At 42.0% G+C, this 23,547-nt stretch overlaps 1 protein-coding gene across 2 annotated transcripts in view; it reads right to left on the bottom strand.

The window, feature by feature from the left end:
* Positions 1-17,618, bottom strand: part of LOC109888517 (alpha-N-acetylgalactosaminide alpha-2,6-sialyltransferase 5-like) — a 34,960-nt gene extending 17,342 nt beyond the window's left edge. For both annotated transcript variants that reach the window (XM_031822446.1, XM_020479689.2), the window contains exons 1-2: positions 17,472-17,618; positions 16,509-16,688 (exon numbers count right to left, since the gene is read on the bottom strand). In XM_031822446.1, coding sequence (XP_031678306.1) covers positions 16,509-16,688; positions 17,472-17,486 — 195 coding nt within the window. In that variant the 5' untranslated portion in view covers positions 17,487-17,618. The remainder of the gene's footprint in view (positions 1-16,508; positions 16,689-17,471) is intronic.
* Between the last annotated feature and the right edge of the window lie 5,929 nt (positions 17,619-23,547).

The following is a 23,547-nucleotide window of genomic DNA, read 5'->3' as shown; positions in this document are numbered from 1 at the left end:
TGGCGGGAACTGGAACACGTTGTAGTCCACATCGATCCAAAGCATCCCAAACATGCTTAATGGGTGACATGTCTGGTCAGTACGCAGGCCATGAAAGAACTGGGACTTGTTCAACTTTCAGGATTTGTGTACAGAACCTTATGACATGAGGCTGTGCATTATCATGCTGAAACATGAGGTGATGGCAGCGGATGAATGGCACGGCAATGGGCCTCAGGAACTCATCACGGTATCTCTGTGCATTGAAATTGCCATCACAGACTGTGCCAAGGACATGGGGAAAATTACTGTGAATATGCCTGCCAGCAGATCTACGCATGGTCTGAAAACGCGGCCTTGAATACCGTCCAGCCTCACGGCCTTGCAAGTGTTGACTTGATCACGTCGACCTCGGAGAGCGAGATCACCCAGTCCTCTGGGTCGGTGGGGGGCCTCACGTATGGTACGGTGTTGTTATTGTCGAAGCGTGCATAAAATGCGTTAAGTTCGCCTGGAACAAAGACATTGTTGGGCAGATCACGGCCGGGTCTTCCCTAGTCCCCTCCTGTATTCTCTGGCTGCATCACTGGCTGCATCACTGCTTGGTATGGCGACAGCACCGCCCTCGTTTGCATGGCGCTACAGAGGGTGGTTGGGAAATCCCAGTGCATCACTGGGGCCACCTCTATATCAGGCGGTAGAAAAGAAGGCCAGCAAAACTGTTAAGGGCTCCAGCCACCCAAGCCATAGACTGTTCTCTCTGCTTCCGCATTGCAAGCGGTACCGGTGCATCAAGTCTGACACCAAAAGGCTCATGAACAGCTTCTATCCCCAAGTGATAACACTGATAAATAGCTACCTGAATGGCTACACAGACTATCTTGTATTATTTATTTAATGCACACTCACAGGACTCTACAGACGCACACTGACACTCCAACACACTAATTACATGCACACACATTTATACGGAGTCTACACACTCACTCACATTCAATCATCATATACACTGCTGCTACTCTGTTTATCATATATCCTGATCCCTAGTCACCTTAGCGCTATACATATCTGCCTCTATCCCTCCAGTATCCCTACACATTGTAAATACTGTATTGGAACAGACCCTGTATATAGCTTCTTACTTTCCCAACTCAAGTAAAAGTGAAAGTCACCCAGTAAAATAATACTTGAGTAAAAGTCTAAAAGTATTTGGTTTTAAATATACTTAAGTCTTGAAGGTAAATGTAATTGCAAAAATATACTTAACTATCAAAAGTAAAAAAGTATAAATCATTGCAAATTACCTATATTTAGAAAACCAGACGGCACAATTTTCTTGTTTTTAATTTATTTACAGATAGCCGGGGGCACTCTCCAACACTCAGACATAAACAAAGCATTTGTGTTTAGTGAGTCCACCAGATCAGATGACCAGGGATGTTCTTTTGATAAGTGCCTGAATTGGACCACTTTCCTGTCCTGCTAAGCATTCATCATGCAAAAAGTACTTTTGAGTGTCAGGGAAAATAAAAAGTGTAAAAAGTGCATCATTTTCTTTAGGAATGTAGTGGAGTAAAAGTAAAAGTTGTCAACAATGTAAATACTCAAGTAAAGAACAGATACACAAAAAACGACTTAAGTACTTTACACCACTGCTTGTGCACATGATATTAAAACTTGAAACAAAAACTGCAGGTTTCCACTTAGATCCAAGATACAGAATACAGTTGCCTCTCAGTGATGATATTCATTGCTTCCTGTTGTTATGGTTTTCTAGTGGTGATGAAGGAGAGTCGGACCAAACTGCAGCGTGTCAATTGCGATCCATGTTTATTTAAACAAACGTAAAACACGAACACTACAAAAACAATAAACGAAACGAAAACCAAAAACAGCCTATACTTGTGTCAACTAACATAAACAAGGACATCAAGACAAATAGGACAATCACCCACGACAAACTCAAAGAATATGGCTGCCTAAATATGGTTCCCAATCAGAGACAACGATAAGCACCTGCCTCTGATTGAGAACCACTCCAGACAGCCATAGACTTTGCTAGATAACCCACTAAGCAACAATCCCAATACCACCACCAAAACCCCAAGACAAACACACCACAATTACAAAAACCCCATGCCACACCCTGGCCTGACCAAATACATAAAGATAAACACAAAATACTTTGACCAGGGCGTGACACCTGTCAACTTCCTGTCAGCCCCGTCTATCTATCAGTTCATGAAGAAGTGGTGCTCTTGGATTAATGAGGACTGGGATCCTTTGAAAAATGTCTATCAGTGAGGAGGAAGTACAGCAGCAGCACAGCCAATCGGTTACGTGTGTTAATGACATCCAGAGGATGATGTCCAATAAGGTTAGCCATGGTTCGGTTGAGCATTGATCTAGCTAGTCTCTGTCTAGGCCTTTAGGTTATGTGGTTAACCTTTTCCTGCAGTGGGCTAAATCACGGTCACAAAGAGTGATTCTTGGTAGTATTAAACAAATCTACTTTTGAGACAAAAGTATATATCTCACACACATGGTTAAGGGCTTAAAAAAATAACTTTATATACATCATAGAAGACTGAAATATATTTTTTTAAACTGTTTGATAAACACCAGGTTTTGTCTGGTTTAAAAAAAAAAACTTTACTAATAATCTTTACTAATTTATTAATAATCTTAAAAATCTTTAATAAAAAAAGAAGGAAAAATATTAATAACATTCCACCCATGAGGCCAAAGAGGGCGCTTTTGGTCATTGACTGCAGGAAAGGGCTACGATATCAGATTGATATCTTAGGCAGGAATACACTGATTCTCTTTGTTAGGAATTCTCTATGTACTAGTATTTGTCTGGTGTTCTATAAAACTGGTAAAGGGCATCATTGACAGGCAGTCTCAAAAATAAGTCAGTTCTGCACTTCTGGTTTTCTTTGGTTATCTACATGTTTCTGTCTAGTTCTTATAATTACAGCATCAAAAAGGCTGTAATAATGATCCATGAACCCACACACACGTGCGAAAACACACATGCACACACACACCTAATTGACACACACACACACACAGACTCACAAAGACACACACACACAAAGACTTGTATAGACACACACACACACACACACACACACACACACACACACACAAAGACTTGCATAGACACACACACACACACACACACCAAGACTTGTATAGACACACACACACAGACTTGCATAGACACACACACACACACACACACAAAGACTTGCATAGACACACACACACACACACGTTAGCAGGGAGATTTACAGAAAAGACAGGTTTTGTGATTACCATGTGTAAAGGCCAGTGCAGATGGATGCTGCTCACTACTGTTTAAAGGTCAACATCTCTTTAACAGGAACAGGCAAAGCAACAGAGGAGTGGTGGAGGGAGAGGGGGGTGAGAGGGGTAGGGGAGGAGAGGGAGAGAGGGAGGATAGGAGAGAGAAGAGGTGAGTCAGAGGATGGAACTGTGATGTTGTCACTAAATGTATCTAGTCTACCATGTGTGTGTGTGTGTGTGTGTGTGTGTGTGTGTGTGTGTGTGTGTGTGTGTGTGTGTGTGTGTGTGTGTGTGTGTGTGTGTGTTTGTGTGTTTGTGCTTGATACTCTGCTGCTATAATCAGATTGTCAATGCTGAGAAAGCAAGAGGGAGGGATATTCTCAGAAAAGAAGGCAGGCTCTGTGACAGAGAGAATGAGGAGAAAATAACACAATGGGAGGAGCATAGTGTAACGGCTGTCGTCGGATGAAGAAGGAGACCAAGGTGCAGGGTGGAAGGCGTTCATGATTTTTAATAAAACTTAACACCGCAACAAAATAACAAAGTTCAACCAAACGAAACAGTTCTGTCAGGTGCAGACACTAAACAGAAAACAACTACCCACAAAACCCAACCGAAAAAGGACAACTTATATATGATCCCCAATCAGAGACAACGATAGACAGCTGCCTCTGATTGGGAACCACACCAACGTAGAAATAAAGAAACTAGAATGTCCACCCTAGGGCGTGACACATCGATTCATTATAAAGTCTGATTAAGTAGATCAGAGATCAAACACTAAATTAATAACTGTGTTACTATATTTATTTGTATGCTAACTTTATCGGCACGGTTTAATAAACTACTGGTATAAATTAGTCTTACTATAATACTAAAAACAACGCCAACATCTACAGCTAGGTATTGGGTGCACCAGTATTTGTCCATTAGAGATTTTGAGGAAGAGTAAGGAAAACTCTACAAGTCGAAAATGCCACCTGAATTCGCTACAATTATTAATTATTGGTTCACTGATAAGTAATATCTTCATACTTACAGTACCAGTCAAAAGTCTGGACACACCTACTCATTCAAGCGTTCTTCTTTATTTTTTAAACAATTTTCTACATTGTAGATTAATAATGAAGACATCAAAACTATGAAATAACAGATATGGAATCATGTAGTAACCAAAAAAGTTACAACTTTGAGATTCTTCAAAGTAGCCAACCTTTGCCTTGATGGCAGCTTTGCACACACTTGTCATTCTCTCAACAAGCTTCATGAGGTAGTCACCTAGAATGCATTTCAAATAACAGGTGTGTCTTGTTAAAAGTTAACTTGTGGAATTTCTATCCTTCTTAATGAGTTTGAGCCAATCAGTTGTGTTGTGACAAGGTAGGGGTGGTATACAGAAGATAGCCCTAAATATGGACTTGTAAAAGAACAAGTTCATATTTATTTTTGTAATTCGTTTTTTTTAGAATTAAACCTTTGTTTAACTAGGCAAGTCAGTAAAGAACAAATTCTTATTTACAATGACGGCCTATCAGGACTATGCTGGGCCAATTGTGTGCCGCCCTATGGGACTCCCAATCAAGGCTGGATGTGATACAGCCTGCCATATCTTGCCATATTATGGCAAGATCAGCTGAAATAAGCAAAGAGAAATGACAGTCCATCATTACTTTAAGATATGAAGTTCAGGAAAATCTGGAAAATTTCAAGAAAGTTTCTTCAAGTGCAGTTGCAAAAACTATCAAGGGCTATAATGAAACTGGTTCTCATGAGGACCACCACAGCAAAGGAAGACCCAGACCTACCTCTGCTACAGAGGATAAAGTCAGTTACCAGCCTCAGAAATTGCAGCCCAAATAAATGCTTCACAGTGTTCAAGTATGAGGCACATCTTAACATCAACTGTCCAGAGGAGGATGCGTAAATCAGGCCTTCACGGTCGAATTTCTGCAAAGAAACCACTACTAAAGAACACCAAAAATAAGAAGGGACTTTCTTGGGCCAAGAAACACTAGCAATGGACATTAGACCAGTCTGATGAGTCCAAATTTGAGATTTTTGTTTCCAACTACCGTGTCTTTGTGAGATGCAGAGTAGGTGAACATATGATCCCTGCATGTGTGGTTCCCAGCGTGAAGCATGGGGGAGGAGGTATGTGGGTGCTTTGCTGGTGACACTGTCTGTGATTTATTTAGAATTCAAGGCACACTTAACCAGAATGGGGCTACCACAGCACTCTGCAGCGATACGCCATCCGATCTGGTTTGCACTTAGTGGGACTATCATTTCTTTTTCAACAGGACAATGACCAAAACCATTCACAAGGCTCATTTGAATTTCCTGAAGCAGCAGGAAAGTTCTCTGCAACAAAAGAGTGATCAAGTTAAGATCCAACCTTTGTATGGAGATTTGATGAGCAATTATCTGCATTTACTCCCGTTACGGCCAGTTGGAACATCCAAAAAAAGGTTTAAATAAAAATGTACAAGCAACTGAAAAGATGCCTATTCCTGCACCTCCAATGTAAATCATTCATTAGTGCCACACACAGGTCCGAAGTCTACAACAGCTCAATACATTGGAGGTGCTGAATAGGCATTTTTGTTCGGTAGCTTGTAAATGTGTATTTAGAACTTTTTTGGATGTACATACCGGCAGAAACGGGAGTAAATGAAGATAGTTGCCAATCGAAACTCCATACTGTATTTGGTGAGTAACGAACATATTTTGACATTATAACGCTTGCAGAGCTGTCTATTGGAAGTTTGAATCGGAGCTTCCTGGGCGCTATCGCCACCACCACCACCACCACCACCACCTAGCTCACACATCCAACACCATCACAACCACAACCACAACCACAACCAGAGCTGTCTATTGGAAGTTTGAATCGGAGCTTCCTGGGCGCTATCGCCACCACCACCACCACCACCACCACCTAGCTCACACATCCAACACCATCACAACCACAACCACAACCAGAGCTGTCTATTGGAAGTTTGAATCGGAGCTTCCTGGGCGCTATCGCCACCACCACCACCACCACCACCTAGCTCACACATCCAACACCATCACAACCACAACCACAACCAGAGCTGTCTATTGGAAGTTTGAATCGGAGCTTCCTGGGCGCTATGGCCACCACCACCACCACCACCACCACCACCTAGCTCACACATCCAACACCATCACAACCACAACCACAACCAGAGCTGTCTATTGGAAGTTTGAATCGGAGCTTCCTGGGCGCTATGGCCACCACCACCACCACCACCACCACCACCACCTAGCTCACACATCCAACACCATCACAACCACAACCACAACCACAACCAGAGCTGTCTATTGGAAGTTTGAATCGGAGCTTCCTGGGCGTTAGAGAGGAAACACATCATATTCATTGTCTAAAGCTCCAAAGCACAGATAGTGGGGCAGGAACTGGGTGGTATGTGGTACGTAGGAGGTAAAAAGGAATAACCTCTCCTGTTATTCATCATGATTAAAGGAAAACTCAACCCCAAAACAATATTTTGGTATTTGTTTCATTAGTCCATTGTTGACATAGTCCCAAAACGTTTTGCTTATCATAAATTGAGTTTGCAAGATATATAACTTTCAAACTACAGAAATCATACCCGTATGATGTATTTTGCATCATATGACGCAAAATGCAGCATCATATGATGCAATATGAAAACATTTTGGAACTATGTTAACAATGGACTACTGAAACAAATATCAAAATATGTGTGGCCTTTATCAGCCTCCAGGATCAGACATGAAGAAGCTAGAGCTCACATATCCAACACCATCACAACCACCACCACCACCACTACAACCACAACCACCACCACCATCACCACTACAACCACAACCACCACCACCACCACCTAGCTCACATATCCAACACCATCACAACCACAACCACCACCACCACCACCACAGATCCACAACCACCACCAGGCTCACAGATCCATCACCACCACCACCACCTAGCTCACAGATCCACCACCACCTAGCTCACAGATCCAACACCATCACAACCACAACCACCACCACCACCACCACAGATCCACAACCACCACCAGGCTCACAGATCCATCACCACCACCACCACCTAGCTCACAGATCCACCACCACCTAGCTCACAGATCCACAACCACCACTACCACCACCACCACCACCACCACCACCACCACTACTACTACCGCCAACACCACTACTACCAACCCCACCACCACCACCACCACCACCACCACCACCACCACCACCAACACCAAGCTCACAGATCCACCACCATCACAACCACCACCACCACCTAGCTCACATATCCAACACCATCACAACCACCACCACCACCACTACAACCACAACCACAACCACCATCACCACCACTACAACCACAACCACAACCACCACCACCACTACAACCACAACCACCACCACCACCACCTAGCTCACATATCCAACACCATCACAACTACCACCACCACTACAACCACAACCACAACCACAACCACCACCACCTAGCTCACAGATCCACCACCACTACCATCACAACCACAACCACCACCACCACCACCTAGCTCACAGACCCACCACCACCACTACCACCACCACCACCACCACCACCCCCACCACCACCACTACTACCGCCACCACTACTACTACCACTACTACCGCCACCACTACTACCACCACCACCACAACTACTACCACCACCACCACCACCTAGCTCACAGATCCACAACCACCACCAGGCTCACAGATCCATCACCACTACCACCACCACCACCTAGCTCACAGATCCACCACCACCACCACCACCTAGCTCACAGATCCACAAGCACCACCACCTAGCTCACAGATCCACAACCACCACTACCACCATCACCACCACCACTCACGCAGCTGGGGCTGTATTGGGGTTAGTTGTGGGGTTGTGTACACCACACGAGTGTGTATGTGTGTGATCAAGGAGCCCTGCAGCATAGGCCGATTCCAACCGTCTCTGGGTGGGTCTGGAGATTTATACCAGGCTCAAAGGCTCTGAGTGCAGAGAGTGATTGATGCCAGGCTCAAAGACTCTGAGTCCAGATAGTGATTGATACCAGGCTCAAAGGCTCTGAGTCCAGATAATAATTTTCTGGATCTACAGAGCTACAGAGCTAAAGTTGAGAGTCCCCACAGGGGGAGAACAGACTCTGAGATAAGGCAGTCCACGATTGATGAAGTACAGTATACATCGTGCAGCTATACTGCCAGCTGTCAATAGGATGGCAGAGGACAACAAAAGGGAAGATTTTTCAATACACAATGAATACAGATGTTGCATCTTCATTTGATCACCCTTTTGCAGGATAACTTTCCTTCAATGCAGGAAATATAAAACTTGTAGGGTATTTGAGGTATAAAAAGGCTTCTGAAGTTTGCAATTTCCACGTTGAAATTTCCGACTTGATTTTCCCTTATGAAAAATGTATCAACCCCTACAAAAATATTGATAAAAAATAATCCACATAACAATTCACATGTCCTTGTTGCTGCAGGATTCTTTTCCTGCTGTAGTAAACTGGCTCAAATGAAGATCCCACATGTGTGTCAGACACAATATCATGATATGGGGAGAATGAGAACAACAACTAGATGTACTCACTGTGCTGTCTTTTCTTGGATTTAGACCAAATATAACAAAGTAAAAACGTATTCCTATCCTGTTTAGTCCAAGTTACTCAATTATTTCATCATCACATTCTAGCTCTTGGCTGGGAGTGGACATTAAATTGCTTCTGATTTTCTGGAAAAGTTTGGGAAGCTGGAAGAAAAGAGGACTTAGTTGTGCTGCACATGTACAGTACAATAGCAGCCAAAACTCTCTGAAGCTTGTAACCATTCAACCGTGAACAGAACATCTCCAGACACAGCTCCTGATTTTTTCCTGTTCTCAACTCCTGTCCTTTGTAGCCTCTCCTTGTCTGGAGCCACCTGAGAGACACAGAGTCCTTTCACGTGCCGTGGCTCACTACTTCTGTATCACTCACACCCTGAGGGAGCAGGGAGACAGGCAGAGGAGACCTATCTTTTCTGCATTCTGAAACACTATACAGTATTTTACAAAAGTATATGGACACCCCTTCAAATTAGTGGATTCGGCTATTTCAACCAAACCCATTGCTGACAGATTTATAAAATCGAGCCCACCGACATGCAATCTCCATAGATAAACATTGTCAGTAGAATGCTTCACTGAAGAGCTCAGTTACTTTCAATGTGGCACCGTCATAAGATGCCACCTTTCCAACAAGTCAGTTTCATCAAATTCCTGCCCTGCTAGAACTGCCCCGGTCAACTGTAAGTACTGTTATTGCGAAGTGGAAACGTCTAGGAGAAACAACTGCTCAAAGTGGTAGGAAGTGGCCACAAAATGGTAGAGAACACAAACTCACAGAACTGGACCGCCGAGTTCTGAAGCGTGGAGCACCAACATACATTTTTTACTCGGTTGCAACACTCACTACCGAGTTCCAAACTGCCTCTAGAAGCAACTTCAGCACAATAACTGTTCATCAGGACCTTCATGAAATGGGTTTCCATGGCCGAGCAGCCGCATACAAGTCTAAAATCACCATGCGCAATGCCAAGCGTCGGCTGGGGTGGTGTACTTGTATTTGTATTCACTATGGATCCCCAAGGCAGCAGCTACTCTTCCTGGGGTCCGGAAAAATTAAGGCAGTTATACAATTGTAAAAACATTACAATATATTCATAACAGATTTCACAACACACTAAGTATGTGCCCTCAGGCCCCTCATCCACTACCACATATCTATAACACAAAATCCATGTGTAAGTGTGTGTATAGTGCGGATGTTATTATGTGTGTGTGTGTGTGTGTGTGTGTGCATGTTTGTGTTGCTTCACAGTCCCCGTTGTTCCATTATGTGTATTTTTATCTGTTTTTTAAATCTGATTCTACTGCTTGCATCAGTTACCTGATGCGGAATAGAGTTCCATGTAGTCATGGCTCTACTGTATGTAGTATTGTTCGCCTCCCATAGTCTGTTCTGGACTTGGGGACTGTGACGAGACATCTGGTGGAATGTCTTGTGGGGTATGCATTAGTGTCTGAGCAGTATGCTAGTCGTTTAAACAGACGGCTCGGTGCATTCAACATGTCAAATACAAGTAGTGATGAAGTCAATCTCTCCACTTCGAGCCAGGAGAGATTGACATGCATATTATTAATGTTAGCTCTCTGTGTACATCCAAGGGCCAGCCGTGCTGCTCTGTTCTGAGCCAATTGCAATTTTCCTGAGTCCCTCTTTGTGGCACCTGACCACACAACTGAACAGTGGTCCAGGTGCGACAAAACTAGGGCATGTAGGACCTGCCTTGTTGATAGTGCTATTAAGAAGGTACAGAAGACAACACTTTATTATAGACAGACCAATATTAGCTACTGTTGTATCAATATGTTTTGACCATGTTTACAATCCAGGATTACTCCAAGCAGTTCAGTCACCTCAACTTGCTCACTTTCCACATTATTCATTACGATATTTGGTTGAGGTTAGGGTTTAGCGAATGATTTGTACCAAATACAATGCTTTTAATTTTTGAAATATTTAGGACAAATGTATTCCTTGCCACCTATTCTGAAATGAACTGCAGCTCTTTGTTAAGTGTTGCAGTCATTTCAGTCGCTGTAGTAGCTGACATGCATAGTGTTGAGTCATCCCCATACAAAGACACACTGGCTTTACTCAAAGCCAGTGCCATGTTGTTATTAAAGATTGAAAAAAGCAAGGGGCCTAGACAGCTACCCTGGGGAATTCCAGATTCTACCTGGATTATGTTGGAGAGGCTTCCATTAAAAAACACCCTCTGTGTTATGTTAGACAGGCAACTCTTTATCCACAATATAGCAGGAGATGTGAAGCTATAACACATACGTTTTTCAAGCAGCAAACTATGATCGATAATGTCAAAAGCCACACTGAAGTCTAACAAAACAGCCCCCAAAATCTTTTATCATCATTTTATCTCAGCCACTCATCAGTCATTTGTGTACTGTGCTTGTTAAATGTCCTTCCCTATAAGAGTGCTAAAAGTCTGCTGTCAATTTGTTTACTGTAAATTATCCCTGTATCTGGTAAAACACAATTTCTTCAAAAATGTTACTAAGGGTTGTTAACAGGCTGATTGGTCGGCTATTTGAGCCATTACTATTCTTTGGTATACTTTCACTTCCCTCCAAGCCTGAAGGCACACACTTTCTAGTAGGATTAAATTGAAGTTATAGCAAATAGGAGTGGCAATTTCATAAATGTGTCAAGTGCAACGTCTGTTTGCTCCTCATTACACACCACAGACCAACAAATATTATTTACATCAACAACATAGGATTCACTACAGAACGTATTGTATGACCTCTTACACACTATATTAGGCCCAGCCTTTAGAACATTGGTTTTCCTACTATATTGCCATCACTACAGCCAATGGATCTGTATACTGCTTTCAAGCACATTTCTGCAGGATTAGTAAAGATGTGATCAATACATGTTAATGATTTCATTCCTGTGCTGTTTGTAACTACCCTGGTAGGTTTACTGATAACCTGAACCAGGTTGCAGGCACTGGTTACAGTTTGAAGCTTTTTCTTAGGTGGGCAGCTTGATGAAAGCCAGTCAATATTTAAATCACCAAGAAAATATACCTCTCTGTTGATATCACATACATGTCAAGGATTTCACACATGTTATCCAGATACTGTCTGTTAGCACTTAGAGGTTTATAGCAGCTTCCCACAATAATGGGCTTTAGGTGAGGCAGATGAACCTGTAGCCATTTTACTTCAAGAGTATTTAACATGAGATCCTCTCTAATCTTTACAGGAAAGTGGGTCTGAATATAAACAGCAACACCTCCACCATTGGCATTCTGTTATACAATTGTATTGCTACCACTGTATCATCAAAGGTATTGTCTAAGTGAGTTTCAGAGATAGTCAGAATATGAATGTCATATGTTACTAGCATGTTATTAATTTCATGAACCTTGTCTCTTAAGCTACATATGTTAACGTGGGCTATTTTGAGCACTTTTCTGGGATGCTTGCTTGCTTGTAAAGCTTGCCGACAGTGGACTCTGGAGCAGTGGAAACACGTTCTCTGGAGTGATGAATCCTGCTTCACCATCTAGCAGGCCGACTGACGAACCTGTGTTTGGCGGATGCCAGGAGAACACTACCTGACCCAATTCATAGTGTCAACTGTAAAGTTTGGTGGAGGATAAATAATGGTCTGGGGCTGTTTTACATGGTTCGGGCTAGGCCCATTAGTTAAAGTGCAGGGAAATCTTAAAACTACGGCATAAAATGACATTCTAGACAATTGTGTGCTTCCAACTTTGTGGCAACAGTTTGGGGAAGGCCCTTCCTGTTTCAGCATGACATTGCCCACATGCACAAAGCGATGTCCATACAGAAATGGTTTGTCGGACTTGACTGGCCTGCACAGAGCCCTGACCTCAACTCATTTGAACACCTTTGGGATTAGTAATTGGAACACTCTTGTGGCTGAATTCAATGGAAGCAATGCTCCAACATCTAGTGGAAAGCCTTCCCAGAAGAGTGGAGGCTGTTATAGTAGCAAAGGGGAGACCAACACCATATTAATACCCATGATTTTGGAGATGTTCGATGAGAAGGTGGCCACATACTTTTAGTAGTGTAAGTTAGTCCCTGGCTACAGAATCAACATGCACAATACTATGAGTATGCTATGCATCTTCATTCATTCAGGAACAACAACAAGCAAAATCCAAAGGAACTAACAACAACCCATGAGGCACACCATTTTGTCTGACTGGAGAACTTTTACTGGGGTTGAGGAATGGGGTTGGTAGGGTTTGTCTGTCTGCTCTGTGTGTGTGTGTGTATATGTGTGTGTGTGTATATATGTGTGTGTGTGTGTGTGTGTCTGTCTGTCTGCTGGTGTGTGTGTATGTCTGTTCAAAGGGCAGATGCCATCTTAATCAGACAGCGTTATGAAAGGCACTATCAATGGCTTCATTTGATATTTTGGAATGATACACAGCTTGATTGTTACACAGCCTGAAGTTAAAGGAGGAATAGCTTTCTCCTACAGGGAACAGTTACCAAAACACATCATGAGCCTTTTGATCCACTTTCAGGTCAACACAGTGTTATCCGCCATAGCTCTGTGAGCATGAGAAATGAAAAGTAGGTTAGTATACGAATAAAGCTACTCTATATGATATACAGGTTAGGTTAGCTCTTGTATGAGACTACTTGGGAAGCTTTTGAAGCTTTACGCACAGGATGCTTCTCCTTAAAATACGTTTTCTCATTAAATATTTTATGTCAGGCACACGCATAAATTATGAATTTGGAGAAAGCGTATCAAACTACAGAGAGAATTTTAAGATGGGGCATCCCTGTCGAGACCTATACGGCCAAGCTCGAAGAGACTACTGCAGTAATATAGGAGACAACATTGTCTAGACTACACTCAAGTACTTATCATAAAGAAAGAAAACAATATATTCAGTTCTGTCATGCATCTGTTTCCCAATTCAAATAACAACTACTAAAAGTAAGTAATTCACATCTGAAATGAAGAAAAAGTGCATAGCTGAAATATATTCTGATGGTCAAAACAATGCACAGTACAGATGTAGGATCTTAATTTGACCAGTTTCGTTTTTGATTGTAAAAAAGTAATTATTCTAATGTGAAATTAGTTGTGATAGGCTATAGTTTAGGTGTACACTTGTATGTCGTAATGGAGATCAATATCTATTTTGTGTTATAAAGCTATGTAAAACAATGGTTGTTGATGTGTACGGCTGCATTTCAAATACATTTTTGTACATTTGAATGTCAAAGTAGGATCTACAGTAATAGGACAGTTATTCTCTCTTGTGCTTTAGCGTTTAAGCGAGAGAGAAAGAGAACTGCAGCTTTTCAGTGACTTTATGTAAATCACAAGGCTCATTTGAATTTCCTGCAGTGCAGAAAAATTCTCATCGACAACACATTAACCAAATTAAGATACTCCACCTGTACATCAAAACGGAAAATAGTTGAAGAAAGGACACTGTCTATTGGACAGATAGACCTCATGTACACTATGATCTTAATACAGCAAAGGACACTGACTGCCCATAAACTGCCCATAAACCAAACCCTGTATAATCTACAAACTGTTATAATGGCATTGCTTTCAAGACAAATTAATCAAAATAATCTGACTACCAATAATCCTAATTGACTGCTTTGGAAATGGAACTCAAACATACTGCAAACGGTTACCATTATCAAAGGCCTATACCCAGTCAGTCTGGCTCAAGGGAAATCCCCAAAGCTTTAGCAATATGCCATTTCAAGTGTAGCCTACAGTACCTGGGCTATTCATATTCATGTGAGCTGACCTGCCAGTATTACCTGAACGACAACAACTGAACACATATCAGGAGGAGCAGCATGAATTACAAATGCACAACATCACTAGAGCAATCAATGTGCCTCTCAGGTGCCTGATGCCCAACATATCGGGTAAGGCCACAGATTACAACTGTACTCAAAAGACACAGAATCGATTAGCCCTCACCTTAGTTTGTTTTAAATGTATGTAGTTCAGTTCTTGAGCTGTTCTTGTCTATTTATGTTCTGTATTCATGTTTCATGTTTTGTGTGAACCCCAGGAAGAGGCAGATGCTGATATTGCAACAGCTAATCGGAATCCTAATATAGTACCAAAATACCAATACCAAATGATTGAACCTTAAACAGACTGTATGAAGGTGTGTGTGGCAACGAAGGGCATCAGGGAATTGAAAAGTCTAGTGATCATGTTGTAAACAGTGCTTTGGAAGATAGGATTTACTGAATACCGAAAATGTTGAAATATCTAGGCTACAAAGCCTTTGAAATAAATTATACATGCAACAACCTTTGTCTGTTGACAGCATTGGTTGTCCATACATTCTTTCCACAGAAAACCACATTATTATAGTCAGTAGGGCTGGGTAGTATACCTTATTTTATTATGGACCGCTATTGATGCAGGAACCTGTTTGGGTTTTTACTTTACCTTGTATAACAGTATTTCAATGTTTGTTTTGTTAAATGTGATATGCAAATCAGGCGTATGTAATGGACGTTTTTATGGTTAACTTCGTTTGTTACTTGAGTCTTCTTTCTCCCTCTCCTCCTGCTGCATAATGACAATACTACTTTGTGTATCTTACTGTCTAAAAACTACTGTCTGCTTGTTTGTCTTTTCTTAGCAAGTTCTGTCTAGAATAAAGTGTTAGCTTGCTAAATGTACTAAGTCAGAGCAAATTTATCTAGCTAATACAGCCTGGTACCAGTGCTGGTGGAGGCCTAGATAAGCATGTTTTTTGAGAGGAGTAGTCGAGAGGAGTAGTCGAGAGGAGTAGTCGAGAGGAGTAGTCGAGAGGAGTAGTCGAGAGGAGTAGTCGAGGGGAGTAGTCGAGGGGAGTAGTCGAGAGGAGTAGTCGAGAGGAGTAGTCGAGAGGAGTAGTCGAGAGGAGTAATCGACGCATGCTTATGTTGACTAGCTACACGAGGTAAGAAAACATGTAATATAACATCTAATTAGGTTTGCCTGGAAACACTGACCAACACTTTAGCTCCGACACTATCAATAATTCCTTCCTGGTTTATTCATTCGTTGTCATGTCAAACATTGTATTTAAGGTGCTGCCCACTATATTCCAACTATAGAATTCGATTAAACATTCTATTTCCATGATTCCAATAGTTCACCAGTTAACTAAGCCTAGATTGTTTTGCCCATATTATGCATCTCTGTGGGGTACAGTGTGGAAATGATAACAAAAGTGCAGGAAATGCAGAAATGTATTGAAATGCTGAAAGTGGTTTTTGTTTGAAGTTGGATTGAACAATATAAAACATTCAGAATGGAGAAAGACCTACTGAAATCATTTCCACCCTAGGGTCATGAACTACTCATAAAGTATATTTAGAACTTGTATTATTATTATTATTATTATTATCAAAAACATAAAATACTGTCAAATTCCACAATACCTAATTTAAAAAATATATATATATAGTGATATGATATTTTGGCCATATCACCCAGCACTAATAGTCAGTGTAGCCTACCTGTTGATTGATGAGTCCAGTGTAGCCTACTGCTTACCTGTTGATTGATGAGTCCAGTGTAGCCCTCTAGAGTTGATGATAGGGCTCTTGGTGGTTTAGGCTGCGCTTTCCCGGGCTTCTCTGAGTGAAACTCTGACGTGTCGGTGAAGCTGTTGTTGTACACAACCATAAGAATGGTACCCATGGTAATAACGATAATGCCGATAACCCCATGGCACTATAATATGGAGGGAATTGGTAAAATAGGCTATATCATGAGGTACTCAACCGGTTTGCAAGAAGAAGAAGAAAGCAGTATACTATTAGTTCGCCTAATTTCAGTTTATGTGACAAAACAAGTCAATGTATAGTGTAGAGAATCATCATCTAAACAGCTGTGAAATATATTTTCAATAACCAAAAATATTGTATTTTCAGCTGTTTGAAGCTGTTAGGCCTAAACAAAACCGAAAAATAACTCAATTTAAGAACGGGATGCATATAAATAGTGCACACAGAACCACTCTACCACTTCTTAGACTAGCTTTGAAAGAGAATGACAGATCCATCTCATATTTCCATGTTCATTTTGTCGTGTACCCAAAAAGCTACATATTGCCGCTTTAGTGACTTATTTATAGCATTTCTATTGTACAATATAATGACAAATGAGACATTTTAAACTCTGTTAACAGCTTAGAAAAATTATTGTGCGATGACAAATAATAGCATATATCTTCTTTCTGTGATTACATTTCATTTTTCTCATCTCATCCACTAGGCCTACTCAAAACAACAGATGCGCTCTATGATTTAAAAACAATGACAGCTGTACGCTCTGGAACTCTTTAAATTCTAATCTTTAAATCCATCATCCAACCCATTGTTATAGAGAGAGAGGAACATGTTTAAACAGGAGAGTACAGTAGACAAGACTCGCAGCACGATACTGTAGAAGTAGGCTAGATGTCTATTTTCCCCTTAACTTCGCTCTTTCCAAGAGTTAAAAAAACAAACATACCACTAGTGTCTTCATTTTGTGGATGTCTTCCGTAAATTGTCCACTTTACATCACGGTTTAGATGCCCAAGCATCCACGTTGCTGAAAACGTTGCAGCCCATCCACTATTGCGCCAAATAATACCTGACTTTCTACCAGTGAAACGAGCGCATGCCTCAATGTAGCGGATTAGCGCTGATACAGTACATCAGTTCTCTTCCCTCTCGCAGAATCCAGAGCGCTCTGTAGGTACCTCCGCATGGTCATAATGAACGCAGGGTTAAGTATGGCACAATTTCATAAAGTTCAAATTATTGATTGGGGACCTCTTTACTAAGGAATGTGATTGTTTCTCTTGAGTGTGTTTGAAATCTTGTATATTTGTATGATGTTGTATTTGGAAATTGTGTATGCAGTGCTCCCTTATAAAATAGACATTGATCTCAATGGGACTCCCTGCTAAAATAAAGGTCAAATAAAAATGTCAGTATTAACAAAGAGTTTATGTGCTATTAATTACAGTTAATTAAGTGTTTTTAAAGAAGGATGAATAATGAAATTGAATGGGTGTAGGGTATGTAATGTATAGGCTATGGAAATATGTAGAATCATATTTATTTAATTCCTTCTCATGTTATATCATAGCCTAATAACCAGATTGTGGGATACTATTTCATAATGGGTACAATATACTGTACTTTACACTAGCTATTCTTATTCTTATTTATTTAATTATGTAACCATAAGGCATAAGGTAGTGGGAGAGCACCATGGGCAGGACTTTCTGTGGTACCACCTGTGTGTGCACTACCACCTGTGTGTCCACTACCACCTGTGTGTCCACTACCACCTGTGTGTCCACTACCACCTGTGTGTGCACTACCACCTGTGTGTCCACTACCACCTGTGTGTCCACTACCACCTGTGTGTCCACTACCACCTGTGTGTCCACTACCACCTGTGTGTGCACTACCACCTGTGTGTCCACTACCACCTGTGTGCCCACTACCACCTGTGTGTCCACTACCACCTGTGCATCCACTACCACCTGTGTGTGCACTACCACCTGTGTGTGCACTACCACCTGTGCGTCCACTACCACCTGTGCGTGCACTACCACCTGTGTGTGCACTACCACCTGTGTGTGCACTACCACCTGCATGTGCACTACCACCTGTGTGTCCACTACCACCTGTGTGTCCACTACCACCTGTGTGTCCACTACCACCTGTGTGTCCACTACCACCTGTGTGTCCACTACCACCTGTGTGTGCACTACCACCTGTGTGTTCACTACCACCTGTGTGTGCACTACCACCTGCGTGTGCACTACCACCTGTGTGTCCACTACCACCTGTGTGTCCACTACCACCTGTGTGTCCACTACCACCTGTGTGTCCACTACCACCTGTGTGTCCACTACCACCTGTGTGTGCACTACCACCTGTGTGTCCACTACCACCTGTGTGTCCACTACCACCTCTGTGTCCACTAACACCTGTGCCATAAATGCCTTGACCTCTTGTCTGCGACTAGCCTCAACAAGAGTACACATTACCAATCACCTGCCAAGTGTTGCCATGCAAAATACATTGGGAGCCCCAATGTGAATAGATAAATGATAATACACTAATAATGATAATACATTGAATTTGTATAGCCTCATACCATCTTACCATCTCCTCATCTAAATGTGGTAACCAGAGCAGAGTACCAGAGATCCCCATGGGAGAGCAGAATTGCTGGAAGCTGAATTCTAGTCTGAAACTGCTCACCTAAGTTTGAAGATACAGGGTCCTTCAGCTTGAGGGAGGTGGCACTGGCAAACAAAGTCATTTTAAATATCAATAGAAAACAATGCAAGCAGTCTAAGTTAAAGTAATAAAAGTGTGTGGAATAATTCAAGTCATTGTTTGGTCTCTTTTCACTCTGGTCTAAAGATGTACATTTGAATAATATCATTGCCCTAATTAGTGTAATCGGCATGGGGTTAGAGTAATTAGTACTAATCAAAGTCTTATATTCACATGCACGCATTCATTTTATTTAATATCTTTTGATATGTCTAAGGACATTTGGTCTGGAAGGGATATAGCTCCAGTGTGTTGTACGCATAGCTAATTCAAACTGGTTTAACACTGCACTCATTCCACTATGACTAATGATGAAAGGGTGTGTAAGGGCACATGAAAATGACCCAAAACTAACCTCATGAATAGGACCTGAGAGAGACTGGTAGAGGTTAATGGGGAAGATGTCACCGCAGGAAGTGAAACATACCGTCCATTCTTCCTGTGCAAAAGCTGTGGTCCTGGCTAACTGTTGGCAAGCCACAGGGACACTGTCACATCAGAAAACAATTCAACAATTGACTCACTGGGCACAGCCAACAATTCAATGTCTATTCCACGTTGGTTCAACGTACTTTAATTGAAATTATGTGGAAACAACGTTGATTCAACCAGTGTGTGCCCAGTGGGCACATACAGTGCCATGCTCCTTGGATTTGTTTACATTTTATTGCGTTTACAAAGTGGGATTAAAATAGATTGAATCCGATTTTTTTGTCAACAATTTACACAAAATACTCTGTAATGTCAAAGCGGAAGGAAAAGTGTTATTATTTATTATTTGTAAAAATGTGATAACTAAAATATAGTCATTGCATATGGATTCAGCCCCTTTGCTCAGGCAAGCCTGAATTAGTTCAGGGGTAAAATTACATTGACTCACTCTGTGTGAAATAATAAGGGCTGACATGATTTTTGAATGACTAACCTTTCCTCTGTCCCCAATACCATAACTTAAGTCTTGGAATTTAAGCACAGATTCAACTACAAAGACCAAGGAGATTTTCAAAAGCCTCATAAAGAAGGATAGTGATTGGTAGTTGGGTAACAATAACAAATCAGACATTGAATATGTCTTTAAGCATGGTTAAATGAATAATTATGCTGTGGATTATATATTAAACCATCCAGACACATCAAAGATACAGTCATCCTTCTGAACTGAGCTGCAGGACAGGAATGAAATGGCTCAGGGATGTTACCATGAGGCCATTGGATATTTAAAAACAATTACAGAGCAATGGCAGTGATGGGAGAAAACTCAGGATGGATCAACAACATTGTAGTGACTCCACAATAATGACTTGATTGACATGCATCTTGCATGCAACAAGGCACTAAAGTAATACTGCAAAAAAAGATGGCAAAGGAGTACACATTTTGGACTAAATGCAAAGCCTTATGTTTGGGACAAATCTAACGCAACGTAACAAATCACTGAGTAATTGCCTTCTTATTGTCCAGCATGGTGGTGGCTGCATCATGGTATGGGTATGCTTGACATCGGCAAATACTGGGGAATTATGAAAATAATAATGGGCTAATGGGCTAATATGGCACAATCCAGGTGTTTAAAGTTCGTAGAGACTTACCCAAGAAGACACACAGCTTTGATCGCTGCCAAAGGAGCTTCTAACATGCATTTAAAAAAGAAAAAATTATTTCACCTTTATTTAACCAGGTAGGCAAGTTGAGAACAAGTTCTCATTTACAATTGCGACCTGGCCAAGATAAAGCAAAGCAGTTCGACAGATACAACGACACAGAGTTACACATGGAGTAAAACAAACATACAGTCAATAATACAGTATAAACAAGTCTATATACGATGTGAGCAAATGAGGTGAGAAGGGAGGTAAAGGCAAAAAAAAGGCCATGGTGACAAAGTAAATACAATATAGCAAGTAAAACACTGGAATGGTAGATTTGCAATGGAAGAATGTGCAAAGTAGAAATAAAAATAATGGGGTGCAAAGGAGCAAAATAAATAAATAAATTAAATACAGTAGGGAAAGAGGTAGTTGTTTGGGCTAAATTATAGGTGGGCAGGTGCAGTATAGGTGGACAGGTGCAGTAATATGTGAGCTGCTCTGACAGTTGGTGCTTAAAGCTAGTGAGGGAGATAAGTGTTTCCAGTTTCAGAGATTTCTGTAGTTTGTTCCAGTCATTGGCAGCAGAGAACTGGAAGGAGAGGCGGCCAAAGAAATAATTGGTTTTGGGGGTGACTAGAGAGATATACCTGCTGGAGCGTGTGCTACAGGTGGGAGATGCTATGGTGACCAGCGAGCTGAGATAAGGGGGGACTTTACCTAGCAGGGTCTTGTAGATGACATGGAGCCAGTGGGTTTGGCGACGAGTATGAAGCGAGGGCCAGCCAACGAGAGCGTACAGGTCGCAATGGTGGGTAGTAATGGGGCTTTGGTGACAAAACGGATTGCACTGTGATAGACTGCATCCAATTTGTTGAGTAGGGTATTGGAGGCTATTTTGTAAATGACATCGCCAAAGTTGAGGATTGGTAGGATGGTCAGTTTTACAAGGGTATGTTTGGCAGCATGAGTGAAGGATGCTTTGTTGCGAAATAGGAAGCCAATTCTAGATTTAACTTTGGATTGGAGATGTTTGATATGGGTCTGGAAGGAGAGTTTACAGTCTAACCAGACACCTAAGTATTTGTAGTTGTCCACGTATTCTAAGTCAGAGCCGTCCAGAGTAGTGATGTTGGACAGGCGGGTAGGTGCAGGTAGCGATCGGTTGAAGAGCATGCATTTAGTTTTACTTGTATTTAAGAGCAATTGGAGGCCAAGGAAGGAGAGTTGTATGGCATTGAAGCTTGCCTGGAGGGTTGTTAACACAGTGTCCAAAGAAGGGCCAGAAGTATACAGAATGGTGTCGTCTGCGTAGAGGTGGATCAGAGACTCACCAGCAGCAAGAGCGACCTCATTGATGTATACAGAGAAGAGAGTCGGTCCAAGAATTGAACCCTGTGGCACCCCCATAGAGACTGCCAGAGGTCCGGACAGCAGACCCTCCGATTTGACACACTGAACTCTATCAGAGAAGTAGTTGGTGAACCAGGCGAGGCAATCATTTGAGAAACCAAGGCTGTCGAGTCTGCCGATGAGGATGTGGTGATTGACAGAGTCGAAAGCCTTGGCCAGATCAATAAATACGACTGCACAGTAATGTTTCTTATCGATGGCGGTTAAGATATCGTTTAGGACCTTGAGCGTGGCTGAGGTGCACCCATGTCCAGCTCTGAAACCAGATTGCATAGCAGAGAAGGTATGGTGAGATTCGAAATGGTCGGTAATCTGTTTGTTGACTTGGCTTTCGAAGACCTTAGAAAGGCATGGTAGGATAGATATAGGTCTGTAGCAGTTTGGGTCAAGAGTGTGGGATGACCGCAGCTGCTTTCCAATCTTTGGGAATCTCAGACGACACGAAAGAGAGGTTGAACAGGCTAGTAATAGGGGTGGCAACAATTTCGGCAGATAATTTTAGAAAGAAAGTGTCCAGATTGTCTAGCCCGGCTGATTTGTAGGGGTCCAGATTTTGCAGCTCTTTCAGAACATCAGCTGAACGGATTTGGGAGAAGGAGAAATGGGGAAGGCTTGGGCGAGTTGCTGTTGGGGGTGCAGTGCTGTTGACCGGGGGTAGGAGTAGCCAGGTGGAAAGCATGGCCAGCCGTAGAAAAATGCTTATTGAAATTCTCAATTATGGTGGATTTATCAGTGGTGACAGTGTTTCCTATCTTCAGTGCAGTGGGCAGCTGGGAGGAGGTGTTCTTATTCTCCATGGACTTTTCAGTGTCCCAGAACTTTTTTGAGTTAGTGTTGCAGGAAGCAAATTTCTGCTTGAAAAAGCTAGCCTTGGCTTTTCTAACTGCCTGTGTATAATGGTTTCTAGCTTCCCTGAACAGCTGCATATCACGGGGGCTGTTCGATGCTAATGCAGAATGCCATAGGATGTTTTTGTGTTGGTTAAGGGCAGTCAGGTCTGGGGAGAACCAAGGGCTATATCTGTTCCTGGTTCTAAATGGTTAGGAAGGCATTTTTAAAGAATATCCAGGCATCCTCTACTGACGGGATGAGATCAATATCCTTCCAGGATACCCCGGCCAGGTCGATTAGAAAGGCCTGCTCGCTGAAGTGTTTCAGGGAGCGTTTTACAGTGATGAGTGGAGGTCATGACCCATTACGGATGCAGGCAATGAGGCAGTGATCGCTGAGATCTTGGTTGAAGAC

Source organism: Oncorhynchus kisutch, linkage group LG4 (assembly GCF_002021735.2).
Source record: "Oncorhynchus kisutch isolate 150728-3 linkage group LG4, Okis_V2, whole genome shotgun sequence".
Taxonomy (NCBI): domain Eukaryota; kingdom Metazoa; phylum Chordata; class Actinopteri; order Salmoniformes; family Salmonidae; genus Oncorhynchus; species Oncorhynchus kisutch.
This window is presented reverse-complemented; position numbering and strand designations above follow the sequence as displayed.